Source organism: Planococcus citri, chromosome 2, assembly GCF_950023065.1.
Source record: "Planococcus citri chromosome 2, ihPlaCitr1.1, whole genome shotgun sequence".
NCBI lineage: Eukaryota > Metazoa > Arthropoda > Insecta > Hemiptera > Pseudococcidae > Planococcus > Planococcus citri.
The window spans coordinates 7,678,385-7,692,587 of record NC_088678.1 but is presented as its reverse complement, the minus strand read 5'-3'; the positions used below and the strand labels follow the sequence as shown (position 1 = coordinate 7,692,587).

The window sequence follows — 14,203 nt, the reverse complement described above, 5'->3', positions numbered from 1 at the left end:
CCCTGAAACAGGTCAAATGGGATTGGAAGGTTAAAACCGGCAAAAGAGCCTGCTTCGGGTACATCCTCCCATTGTACTGTGAAAATTTGAACTCTATAAGTCAATTTGGAGGTGCATGCTGTAGGCTTTCCTAAACGTCGAAAACCACATTTCACCCTGGAAAGGGGTCAAATAGGGTTGGAAGGTTGAAACAGGCAAAAGGCACTTCGGGTACACCCTCCAATTGTACTGTGAAAATTTGGACCCTCTAGTTCAATTTGGAGGGGCTACAGACTGTCTGAAAAATTGAAAAACACGTACAATAGCAAAAAAATCCACTTTTTTGACCCTGGAGAGAGATCAAATAGGGTTGGAAGGTTGAAACCTGCAATAATCACTCATGGGGCACGCTCCCATTGTATGCTAAAAATTTTGACCTTCCAGATCAATTTTAGGGGTGAGGGGTCAAAAACTGGGGTCAAATGAGGTTTTTCTCACCTTAATCGGAGTAGGGATGACCTAAGAAGCTGACATTTGGATATGTTGATCACAATGAAAGTACCGACCAATAGTATGATTTTGGACCCTTTTCATCTATTTGGGCTCATATTATGCCCCTCCAAAAAAATGACCTTTCTGTAAAAATGGGGTTGGAAGGTTGAATCACGCAAAAAGCACTTTGGGTACATCATCCCATTGTACTGTGAGAATTTGGACCCTCTAGGTTAATTTGGAAGGGCTGTAGGCTGTCTGAAAAATTTAAAAACCGGTAAAATAGACCAAAAATCCTATTTTTGACCCTGGAGAGAGGTCAAACAGGGTTGGAAGGTTAAAACTTGTAATAATCACTCATGGGGCACCCTCCCATTGTATGCTGAAAATTTGGACCTTCTAGATCAATTTTAGGGGTGGGGAGGGTCAAAAATTGGGATCAAATGTGGTTTTTCCCACCTTAAACGGGGTGGGGATGACCTAGGAAGCTGAAATTTGGATATGTTGATCACAATAGGAGTACTGACCAGTGGTATGATTTTGGACCTTTTTCATTTATTTGGGATCATATTATGCTTCTCCAAAAAAATGACCTTCCTGTAATTTTAAACTTTGACCCTTCAAACTGCGGGGTTCAATTTTCGGTCCTAGAAGAACCCCATTCCTCAAGTTTGAGTTGATTTGATAAATTAGAGCAGGTTCCAGGTCATAAAATGTAAAAATCTCAATTGTGCTGAAACTTATGAATCTATATATATAAACACAGACACGCCGGGAATCGTCTAGTTTGAGCTCAAAACGTCGAGAACTATCAAAATTTTTGACCCCCACCCTTTTTATCCAAAGTTGGGCCTACCGCAATAGCCGTCATTTTTTACAAAAAATTGGTCAGTAAGATGGTAAGTAGAGAAATCGTCTCAAATGATTTGTGGAATTTTTATCAAAGTTCCTAGAAATTAGAATTAGAATTATTATGTGCTCAATTTTTCGAGAATTTCATGATTCTTTACCGGATAACTTTTAAATGAATTTTAAATGAAAATCTGATCAACTCAGTATGTCACTTTTCTGAAAAATTATGCATAGAAATGAGAATCTATGTTTCAACTTACATTTTGATCATTCCAGGCAATTCATGAATTTTTTCACTGCTTCCAAAATATCATCATTTTCCATAAAATTGGCGAATCATAATTTCAAGCACTTCTAAATATATGAAAAAAAATGGTTCAAAAATTGTCTCAGACGATTTATATTTCACAAACCAATTTTTATCAAATTTTATCTATGATTATGATTTTTGTGATTTTAATTTATTGAGATCAGAAGAGTTGAAGGACGTCCAATCCATTTAATACCCTCTTCCATTGGTTTTCAAAAAATGTTAAAATAGACCGAACATAATTCACATTGAGCAATTTTCTCATTTCTATAGCCTATAAATTGACTCTTCACGAACCCTTCAGAATACTTCGACATGTTTGGGAGCCAGGTTCAAAAGCATTTTCAGCTAATTTTTCTTCGTATACCTACACATCTAATTATTGTTTTGAGTCATCTTTTTCAATTTTATTACTCGCAAATTAATTTAAAATCACTCCAAATTAGACAAATTTTATCACCTTGAAAATTTATATGGCAATAAAACCTTAATTAGACGGACACCAAAGTAATTTGATCCTTAAACAGTTCATTTCAATTTACCGGTAGGTTAGGTGGGTCTAAGTAAGTATATTTTTTTAGAGAAAAACACACATTTTAGTAAACCCTCGAATCGCATTAGACGAACCATAACATATGTAAAAACCAGTTCTCCAAATCCAAGTGTCTTGATAGGCTAATATATATGATGCAACAAGTTTTAAGTAAAATATTCATTCTCTAATGTTTACATTTTTTTTACCTCTCTCTTTACACTTCGATCGCGCGAATCCGCGACCAAACATCTTCAGCTACATATTTTAATAGGTACTCGACTCGTTGGAATTATTTGGAATTAAATTCGCTCATTCAGTTAACACTATTTACAAAATATCGCGTAACCTTAAATTAAATGCAAATTCGTATTTCGCACACGTTTATTCTGTTCGTCGAAGAAATAAGTTGTACTCACCTGAGTCACCTCTAAGAGGTGCTACATTTCTTGGTACCTATCTAAATTTGATAAAATTCTCGACTGTTTGTTATTTTTATTCCTAAAATTGTCGAACTGACTTTCTTATCGACCAATTTAAATGGTAATTCTTCGAATGTCGCATGTATTCAGACCACGACGATTTGCGAATCGAACCGTAAAGGAAAATGTTTTATTCATTGAATAAATATAGTAGTAGGTTCGTGTGATTGACGATTTATCAGCAGTAAGCCGAATAGAGCCAATTTCCACGACGAGAATATCAATTAATACCCATTATCGTATTTTTCTAGGATGATATCTACCTACCTACGTAGTTTAATTTTTATTCTGAAAAAAGAACCTTAGGAAATATTTGCCAATTTTATCCTCCCTCCCTTCTCCTCTTGCAAAATAAAATTTTTCGTACAACAAGTGGCAAATCAATCAACACAACTATAAGCCAAGTTGCCTATGTTTCTAAATTCAGGAAAAACTACTCGAATCAAAAATTCACTCAATTTTTTGAAAATTTGTACTAGGTAACGTTTTATTATCACAATTGAAAACATGTTCAGGTGCTAGGAAAAACTTTGATTTATCTTTCATCTACTTCAAGCCTCGAGGCTTATTTGTATCAATAAGTTTATCATGGCTGAGAATTATCAACGTTCAAATTGCTCAAAACCTGTCCCACTGATTCTTTGGGTTGATTCCAGGGCTGCAGCTCCGAATTACTGAATAATAAAAATAATACTCCAGGTACGACGTTTATCAATCCACTGGATAAGAAGAAATACCCCCAAGTATTTGACTCATCCTGCGTGAAAATTTATTGACAAGTTATAAATCACTTCACTTCGCTAATTAAAAATTTACAAAAAGGAAATGGTAGAAGATACTTACACAATGGGAAGATATTAGATTGAACATTAGAGAGCAAAAAAATCCAGTCGTTGCAGTGAGAGCGCAAGTAATCCCTTGAATAATTCCTAAAATGAATGAAAATTTCAAAAAAGTCATTTAGTCTTTACCCCTGAATATTTTCTTTTGAAAAAAAATATTTATAATTTACCACAGAAATTAGGAGACATATCGATTACTGCAACTGGAGTACCATTGTTGGTGAATGATGAGATCATAAAGTAAGCCATCAATAAGGTCAAAGACCAAAATACATCGTACTGAACGAATATAATACATGCTAGGAGAACTGGAGCGATTACTGCTCCTAAAATGAAGAAAAAAATATGGAGTTGACGAAACGTTTCAGCTCATGAGATACGAGTAAGATATAAAAAATAATTCAGAAATTCAATTCCACTTGCCAAGAAGAACTGCAATATTCCTCACTCTAGTTTTAGACATTCCTCGTCTAATCATTTCATCAGTCGCAGCTCCCCCAACAATTTGTAGAATAGCTTTCGCCAGGAACGAGATACCAGTGATCAAACCAATCTGAAAACCATGATTTGAGATGATTCATAGCAAATCAGCAACCCTATTCTTATCTATGCAGTGTTTAAGCTATTTATTGGTACCTTTGTTGGACTGATATCGTGCATCCTCTTCAAGTACATAGGTAAAAACATACTGGTCCCGAAGAAAGCCCAAGATGTCCCAAATGTACAAATTATATTCAGTAGTAAAGGCCTCGAAGTCAATATTTCTTTCCAAGGTATCGGTATCTGAGGAACATTGCATAAAAAAACAAATAAATTGAAACAATAATGCCTTGCTAGTACATTAATTATGTACGAGTAATAAATATTTCTGCGAATTTTCTCATTACATTTTCTCTAGTGGTACTATTAGCCAGACTTTTTTTAATGTACATTTTCTCGTGTTCTGATATTCTGGGATGCTCGTCTGGAGTATCGTATACGAAATAACGCCACGCTACGTACCACACTGAGCCCAATATCATTGTGGTGTGGAATACATAAGGCCAGCTCAAGTTATCAGCGATGAATCCGAAAAACGTGTATCCAATGGATATACCCAGAGGTATGCCTGCAAAATGATGCCATTTCAGAATTTATGGGTATTAAGGGAGAATCATAAACGGAGTATCCTGGGTTGGATGTCAAGTTGGTATTTTGTCTGAAAATAGTGAAAATACAGCAACCAGATCTGCACGAGTGTCAACCTTGAAAATCTGAAGGGGTAAATTTATGGACTAGTTTATACTTCTTCAAGGTTGCACAGTTCTTTCAATATTGCAGGTGAATTGAATTTGATCGCACCATTTGGGAACAATTTTGGAAGTTCTTTCAATTTTATTTGCAGGAATAGGACAAAACTAGGAGGTTTTGACAACAAATGAATCTTCGCAGCAATTTTGATGATGTTTTTTTTTGCAACTTTGACAAAATAACTAGTTTTTTTTCTAGTCATTTTAACAAAAAAAAAAAATGTGTCGACATTTCTAGAAAATTTGACTAAAAAAAATGTTTCTTGGTATTTTGGCAAAAAATAGACTTTTTAGCTACCTATATTCTGAAAAAAAAAACTGGATATTTTGATAATTTTCACAGAAAATGTTTATTTTTAAACGGCTTTTACAAAAGAGTTGGATTTTTTGGTGGGCAGCAAACTGTGATGGAAAAACGTATTCTTTATTGCAATTTCGATAGAAAGTCGATTTTTTTGGCGCCAATTGAAAAATCTTCCAAAATTTTGATTAAAAAAAGAGTACCTACTGACTATTCTTTGGTAGGAAATTGTGATTAAAAACTGTTTTTTTTTTCTTTCAGTTTTGACAAATTTTGACAAATGCTAGTAAGTAAAGTTTTTGGCACCAAAAAGCAAGATTCTCCAAAAAGTGTGACCAGAAAAGAGTTTTCTTTTAAATATATTTTTTGGCAGTTTTGAAAGAAAAAATTTGATGTTTTGATAATTTTTATAAAAATGTTTTTTTTTTTTCAACAGCTTTTACAAAAAATTAAGATTTTATTGTGATGAAAAATTGAATTTTTTGCAATTTCAATTTTAAGAAGTCAACGTTTTGATTCTAAAAAAAAAGGATTTAAAAATGTTGTCCAAAATAAGTTTTTTCCTGAAATTTTTGGGGAAAAAGACTTTTTGACAGTTTTGAAAGAAAACTGTTTTTGTTTTTTTTGGGCGATTTTGACAGAATGGTTCTTTTTAACAAACAGCTTTTACACAAAAGTAAGATACGATTTTTTGGGTAGGTAATAATTGTGATTAAAAAAACTGTGTTTTTTTTTACAATTTTTGCAAAAAAGTAGATTTTTGGCACCAAAAAGCAAAACTTTCTAAAAACTTTGACCATGAAAAAGTTTTTTCTGAAATTTTGGCAAGAAATATACGTTCTGGCAGTTTTGAAAGAAAAGCTGGATTTTTTGGGGGATTTCCACAGAAAATGGTTCTTTTTAACATCTTTCACAAAAAATAAGATTTTTTACAATTTTAGCAAAAAAGTGTGATCTTTAGAAAATTTTGATCAAAAACAGTCTTTTTTTTTGCAATTTTGACGAAAAAAACAGATTTTTTGGCGCCCAAAAAACAAGCCCACATAATTGTATTCTGAAAATACTGAACAATTATTCAATCATTTGTTTTTAAATTTTCGTAAAAAACAATTGTAAAAAAAAACAGTCTTCAACAATTTTATACAAAAAAGTAAGATTTTTTTGCAATTTTAACAAAAAACTGATTTTTATTTGCTTCAAGAAAACAACTTTTTCTGGAAATTTTGACCGAAAAAATTTTTTTTCTGCAATTTTATTCATCTTCAATGTTTGAGATTCATGCAACCTCGAAGAATCTCACCCCTTCAGTATTTATCTTCTGTAACCCAAATTACAATCAAGTTTTTATTTCTGTGCAGTTGTCAGGCAAAATATTCGACATCTGTCCCAGAATACCGGGTTTGTGCATATAAAATTATATGATTACCCAGCATTACTGAAGTGAATTTCCCTCTTTCGTCTGGAGGAGACCATTGTCCAATTATTGTTGCGATTCCAGCTGGTAACCCTACAGACTGTGAAATAAAGAAAAAATATACATATTAAATCAAAGGAGTCGGTATTATGATATTTTTTGTACATTGAACCATAATGCAGTAAAATCCATAATTGGTACAGAATTTTTAATAATACATATTATCATCTCAGGGAATGATGAGGATGAAGCAATTTTGCCTTATGGACTGGGCACAAAAAAATGTCACTATAAATTTTTTCAAATACCCTTCAATTTCCTGTAGGGTGGGGAGGGGTGGAGGGTGGACGAGCAATGAAATGATTATGTCTTGGGGCGATGGGGAAGAAAACAAATTATTTTTGTTGGAATTAAAATAGTATGTTAGGTACATAAACTGTGGGACAAATTTTGGCTTTTTAAAATCAGCAATCAGTTTCACAGAAGTGTACAAGAAGTTGCCTACTTCAGGTTCACGAGTTCATTATCGCTTGCTACGCACATGACAACATCATTTCGAGACGGCAAAATTGAAAAAAAAATAATCACGAATATTTTTTTTGAAAAATTACTTGAAAATCACACACATTTTTTGTTACTTGGATAATCACTCGAGTAAGTATATCGTACCACCATAATCGATAACACTACGTTTAAAAAAAAAATGAAAAAAATGCATACAATACCGCAATGGTGCCTTGCAGAACTCGAACAATTACAACCACTTCCCAGCCAATATAGGCTGCAGCAGGTATAGCTGAGCTCATCAAACATCCTATAAAGTTACTCAGTCCAAACGTAATCTTGGATCCATATTTGTGCGATAATATTCCACCAGCAAACTGAGAAATCCACGTGAACCAGTAATACGCTCCAAAGATCATGGTTTGCTGCTGAACATTCCAGTCGAATTTATCACTCTGTGAAACAAAAAAAAAAAAATTGATAATTTGAGACATCAAATTTATCGAATAGTACTTAGGTAGTTAGGTAAATAAGTAAGTAATAATAACTTTCCTGAATTTACCTCAGTATTGTTGTCTTGTGGCTTCTTAACCATTGATATTATGGCAACATTTATGTTGGTCATTAGGAACATATGGCATATTATACCGGTAATAATCAACCACCAAAGAACAACACGTTCTGTAATTTGAGTTCAATTCAGAAATAAAAATTATTAAGCATTTATTTGTACATTTATATTTAAATGTATTTTTTCTTACTTTTCAACATCTTGAACTGATATTTTTTGAAGCTCGTGAAATTATTGAACAAAAAAATCGAACGATCAACACATCAAACTCACATTTTATACCTATCACATCGCATCGAAATTTCAATTTAACGCGTTAATAGACTAGCTCATTATGAGATTGAAAGTATCAAAGAATCGATTCTAATTTTATTCAAATGTTGTTCGCAAATGAATAGTTGTAACAATGACGTTTACGATGTGAGATAAGAATGAGACAACAGATATGAGAAATAGAGCACTAAATAAATATTGTCCTACGATACGACGATGTAAACTTATCTCGGGAGATTTTTGAGAAAAGTAAACTTGATATTTCAGCTATTTCTCTGCAATCTTTCGACCAAGTAACTGTAATGCAAATAGGAGGAATACATACTTTTAGTTTTAAACTTTATTAGGTAAATGCTTACCTACTGTACCTACTCGATGGGTATTCTAAGATAAGATGTACATATTTTATTTTCGTTTTTGAATGCATGTATCATTTAATTCAAGCTAAAGTAACTCTGTTGTTGTTGTTGTTGTTGTTGTTTTTTACCTTATCACCAAATAGATACCCTACTGCTTACATTCTCTTCACAGCAGCATCTTTCGATGCTTTATCAAGCCGTCAAGCGTCGGTGATAATTATCAGCCAACTACGTAATTAACACGGTGATTTGAAATAATTAATATGCACAAAATTTTAATAACACCTGTTGGATTTCTTTTTAAATTTCATTTATCTTCCAATCGAAAATTTTGCTCATTTTTTCTATGCTTTTATTTTTTTATCATTTCAATTATTTCATCTTTGACCTCTATTTTTTGGAGGTTTGAGGGAGCGAGAGGTTCAATGTTTCTGTATGATTCCTAAGTGTAAGCTTTTGAAGGTTCTCTAGGTTGCTATGTTGGGGAAATAAATTACTTCGATCATCATGATAGGGCAACCTCTTTCAAAAATGTGTTATTCAAGTTCCAAAAAAGTTCACCAAGCTTCCTTATAAAGTCAAAAATTTTTAAAAATTTGTAGAATTTGTCGAAATTTTCCAGCTTTATCAACAGTTGTCAACTTTGTCGAAATTATTCGACAATTTCAAAATTTGACAACGAGTGAGAGGGGTGAGCCTCTTCAACCGCCTTGTTATAGTTTCGTCACTGAATTTGAGTCCTGAAGAATTTTATAATGTGTTTCACTCCAAGATCTCACATATCGTTTGCAATGTTTTTGACGTAGCCAATTGCAAATTTCGATAAATTGTTAGGCAATTTCATTGATCGGAGGGGGCCATAAGGATCAATTGCACCCCCCTCCGCCGATCATCCGGGGTAACTTTTTTCTTAAAGGGAGAGTCCTAAGGAACATTTCTAGCCTTCATTCTCATAAAAAAAAGGTAGCCCTACTTACAAAATGGCGGCCATTTTGATTGACAGGTCATCCGAAATCGCAGATTTTGTGTTCCAACATAGGACTTACACGAAATTTTTTGAACCGTGTACAAAAGTAGATCGAAAGAGCAGGCAAAAATTCATCATCCGTCAAAATTTCAAGTGCTACCGTGCCTTTTTTGATTTTTGGTGAATTTTCAAATATGGAAAAAAAATCAAAATGTTACCAAATTAACCTAGAAAGCTAAAATTTGGGATATATCCTGTTGTTCAGTTTCCTGAGAACAGTAAATGAATTAAGTGCTCCTGCCGAAGTTGAATGCTGTCAAATCTAATACAGCATCAAGAAGCAATACTTAATATGAGTGAATCATTGCCCCAGGCAACAAACTGAAATACAACCTCTGGTAATAACACTAAATAGACTGAGAAGTGGAACAACACACTCGAAATCCAACCTATTATGGTGGCACTTGGCTGATGACGATATCTATGCGAATGTGGCAAAGTACAAGATGACAGACACCTTTTCACCCCATTGGGTGAAAATCTGCCAATAATACCTACGCGAGTAGTATACATAATATGCTTACCTGATCCTGACTCAGATTTATTTCAACGGTTCCCCAACCGAATTTATCTTGTATTCATCTATTCAATAACCAATAAAAATAATTTCAGTTTCTTAACCATATTTATTTTATTTTTCTCCCTTCAAGAACCGATTAAAAGTTTTATCAGTTCATTACCCAGAAAAAACCAAGAAACAATTTCAAAGATGTTGATATTCATTTCTCAATCGATTAAACGCCAAAATTTTCACTTTTTCAATCATTTTTGATAACCCAGATTTTTATAAAAAATTCAACCAAGATTCAACACCAACAATTCTATCTAAAACTGCTCTTACATGATCAATTGAACCTTGATATTTCAGATATAAACGTTAATATTTTCACAAATTTTCTGACTCAGATTTTTATAAAATCAAATCAAACAAAAATCAACACTAATGTATTTCAATACCTACTTACCAATATTGTTGATAATTTTAATCAATTTTTTCCAACTCAGATTTGAAAATTTCAACCCGGACTCAACACTAGTTCAACATCAATCATTTTTATAATTTTGATCAATTTTTTGACCAAACCAGATTTTTATAAAACATTTAATGAAGATTCAACTTCTCTGTTTCAAATATTATTACTAAGTATTGCTCACTCATATTTTTATGAATTAAAATTTAATTTACTTTAACACTCACAACGATGGTTTTTTAATAATAATTTCTCCTTAAATTCATAAAATTGATGATGTTAGCAATTAATGAGAGACTTGGATAATAATTTTCCATTTTTATACTATGTAAGCCTAAATCAATAATATGAAGTTACATTCAACTATTCCTACAATAAAAAAAAATTACTAATAATTACTAACTACCAAAAAATTTTCAAGCAGAAAAGAAAGTCATACATTCATTCAGATTTAGGAGTAGTTGTTGAATGATCAGAAACCAATTTCACTGAAGCTACTAAAATTTTTAACACATTTTTAAAAACTTATCTATTATTAGTTACATTTTATATCAAAAACATTTTTATTTATAAAAAAACATTATCTGTAATTTTTAGTGACAAAATAGGAATTAGGTAGTTGTAGGTAAATCCAATGGTTGTAACATGATTTTTAAACATATGGCGGCTGGTATATCTGCATCTATTTCAACGCATTCGAGCATTTCATTTATTGCATTTGTATCATTATAGCGAGGCAAAGGTGGTGAAAACTGTGCCATTTTATGGCATGCTTTATCACTAAACTGATTATATAACCAGCGACTAAATTTCATGAAGATGGGCACTGTTATCCCATTATCAATTAGCCGTTTACGTAACATGGAAATGAATGGATCTTGAGTAAATCGTTCATCCTTTGACTGCAGCATTTCATTCAATGCATCACAGTAACTTGAATCTGGTTTACCATATATCATTTCTCCTGTTTTAGTGTTTTTGCGTAATGGATACAGCTTATCCACCAATCCTTCTAGTTTAGTTCGGGCACCTATGATTCTCAACACTTTTTCATAGTTTTTCTAAAAATTTCAAATAATATCCGAATTAGGTACGAGTGTCATATAAGAAGCACGCAAAAGCGAAGAGAGAAAGAAAGCACAGATTTCTAAAACAATTTAAACTCTTATTAAAACTGACATCGTCACACCACAATCGCAGGACAAGTGCCTGGAGTCTACTTTTCTATGGCCTGATAAGGAACTAATGCTAAAAAGAATAAAAAATTAAATAATTACCTTCTGAGATTTCAAACCTCCGCGATCTTCAAGGAGTTGTTCATTTTTCATTTCAGCCATGACTGCTCGCCGAGCTAACATTCTCAAGTCACCCCTAAAGTCAGCTCTATCTACATCATCTGGGATCTTATCCAAGTATTTGGCAAAAATTACCATCTCCTAAAAATACAAAAGTGTTATTTTGTAATCAATATTGCAATCAATTCATAATCAAGGTTAACAAGCATAACTTACTTTTTGCATCACTTGTTCAACATCAAGTGTGGTTTCCTTACTACTGTCCTTTGGGTCAATTGGTTGTGGAAAAGTGTGTGGTAAAAGTAAGAGATATATTACAAATTTTTTAAAAATTTTAAACATTTTTTAAGCTTTAAACAGATGTTGAAATTGTATAGATTAGTCAGACTACTGCAGCCACGTTAGTGATTTCAATATTGAATGTAGAGAAATATTCAATCAATATAGGTAGATTGAATTTATTAATCTAATAATCTTCTTTCACGTTATCTTTTTAATTAGTATTTTGTATTTTTTCATCTCAAATATCTTTATAATATTAATTCATCTAATTAAATTAGTACATGGTAATCAGTTAACATGATGAGTATACATTATATTCATGTAATTAAAAATTAATATTAAATTTCACATATTTTTCATATAATCTTTGGTAACGATCAAAATTGTAAGTATTAAATTCATTATTGGGATTCACACATTTATATAAATTTTGATCATTCAACGTCAAATTTTTTATAATAATGAAAAGATCAGTAATTTGAATTCCATCATCATTACAACTAATTGATTTATTGTAGTAATCATACCATTCATTATTTTTCTGAAATTTATTTGGATCATAAACACATGGAATTTTAATATCAGATCCTTCTGTTTCCATTATTAATTTAACCCAAGTTTTTGAATAAGGAATTTGATTATTGATTTCCTTACTAGGATTATATGATTCTAAAATAGGTATAGTTCTATCATAAACATTATTAATAGAATCACCAAATTTTTTAGTTTGAATAGGTACGACATAAATATCTACCTTTAGAATTTTCATTCTTTTCAATTTTCAAAAATTAAACAACTTCTATCTTTTTTTTTGAATTAGAATTCAAATATTCAAAGTTATCTACATTTAATATATCAGTATCTTTGAGCCATTCTAATCTATACACAAATTCTTGTTCAGAAAAAGTGACATTACAAAATAATGCAATTATTTCATCATTAGGTATCAATTCTTTTTTGCACCCTCAGAAATAAATCATCAGCTCGCTTGGATAAAGCAAAAAGGAAAAACAAAATATTTAATTTCCAAAGCCACCTCATTTATTATAAAAAAAATCCAATGAACTACTACAGCTATTTTTCAATAGATTATATATATCTGGCTTGATCTGATGTAATTACAAAACAATTAATCACAGAATCAACTGCAAATGAATCCTACCATTGAAAATTAATTCTTATATTAATTGTTGATCCTTTAATCACTTCTGATTGTTTTGAACAATCAATGACAATCAGTGGATGTTTGCTAACATAATCATTGTAATCAACCAATGGTTTTCCATCTTTACCATAATATGAATTGAATATTTAAAATTATTAAACATCTGATAAATTCTACCACATTTATTCTCAGAGTAAGAAATATTCAATTTTGTGCGAGAATTTCGAGTTTCAAAAATCTGCTGGAGGCTCTGGAACTGCTCAAAACGGTTGGAAACAGTTTCCAATCGATTTGGCAACTCAAAAATAGGGTATTTCCTAAATTTCTGCTTTCTAGGTCAATTTGGTAAAATTTTGATTTTTTCTCACATTTTGGCCAAAATTTGATTTTGGAAAATTCACCAAAAATCGAAAAACGCACTTTAGCACTTGAAATTTTGACAGATGATGAACCTTTGCCTGCTCTTTCGATCTACCTCTGCACGATTTAAAAAATGTCGTGCAAGTTGTATGTTGGAACGCAAAATCTGCAATTTCGGCTGATCTGTCAATCAAAATGGCGATGGCCGCCATTTTGAAAGTAGCACCACTCTTTTTTTTTGAGGACAAGGGCTAGAAATGTTCTCTAGGACTCCCCCATTAAGAAAAAAGTTGTCCTAGTGAATCAGCGGGGGGGGGGGGTGCAATAAGAGACAGGCAGAATACATATTTTCCTCAATCAAAAAATGGAATTCGTTTTATCCCTGATCAAACCAGATTTCAACAATTTTTCAGCAATGTTTCTTCATTGTGCAAAATTGCACAATGTGCCATAACTAGGGAACTTACCTACTTATGTATAGGTTTCAGCTTCTGAAAGGAAAATTACCCGGAAAATATGGCCATTCTAGTCAATGAAGCTTAACATTTATTGAGTAATTATCTCACACGATCATGACCATCTACAGCCAAAAAGTACCTATTTGCAAATTGACTGAAACATATCAGACACGGGTAATTCAAGCTGAACAAAGTTTCATTAGTAGGTACACGTATTAGACCATCGGCAATCCACACGAAACGTCGTCGGTAAGCACAGACACACGATACTATGTATCTATTCACATTTTTGTTTAAACCACTAAAATTGATCTCTTGAATGTAGATGTACGTATCTAGTTTAACAAGACTAAATGAGTAATTAAGCAGGGAACCAGTTTTAGTGATAATCACAGGAGCCATCACATGTACTGGCGTAGTACTCGTATCAAGTATCTAAAAATAG

At 32.2% G+C, this 14,203-nt stretch overlaps 1 protein-coding gene and 1 long non-coding RNA gene across 2 annotated transcripts; both read right to left on the bottom strand.

Moving 5' to 3' along the window:
* Nucleotides 1-3,105: 3,105 nt before the first annotated feature.
* Nucleotides 3,106-7,960, bottom strand: LOC135834424 (vesicular glutamate transporter 1-like). The gene is made up of 10 exons (XM_065348296.1): nucleotides 7,759-7,960; nucleotides 7,560-7,678; nucleotides 7,219-7,452; nucleotides 6,506-6,593; nucleotides 4,377-4,597; nucleotides 4,126-4,272; nucleotides 3,913-4,042; nucleotides 3,660-3,815; nucleotides 3,491-3,576; nucleotides 3,106-3,404 (listed from the first exon to the last, which is right to left on the bottom strand). Exons 1-10 carry the CDS (start codon nucleotides 7,766-7,768, stop codon nucleotides 3,234-3,236), a joined length of 1,362 nt encoding a protein of 453 aa, XP_065204368.1. The 5' UTR covers nucleotides 7,769-7,960; the 3' UTR covers nucleotides 3,106-3,233.
* A 2,197-nt stretch (nucleotides 7,961-10,157) lies between these two features.
* Nucleotides 10,158-11,918, bottom strand: LOC135834423 (uncharacterized). Its single transcript, XR_010556671.1, has 3 exons — nucleotides 11,710-11,918; nucleotides 11,476-11,634; nucleotides 10,158-11,259 (listed from the first exon to the last, which is right to left on the bottom strand). It is a non-coding gene; the product is annotated as an uncharacterized LOC135834423 (long non-coding RNA).
* Between the last annotated feature and the right edge of the window lie 2,285 nt (nucleotides 11,919-14,203).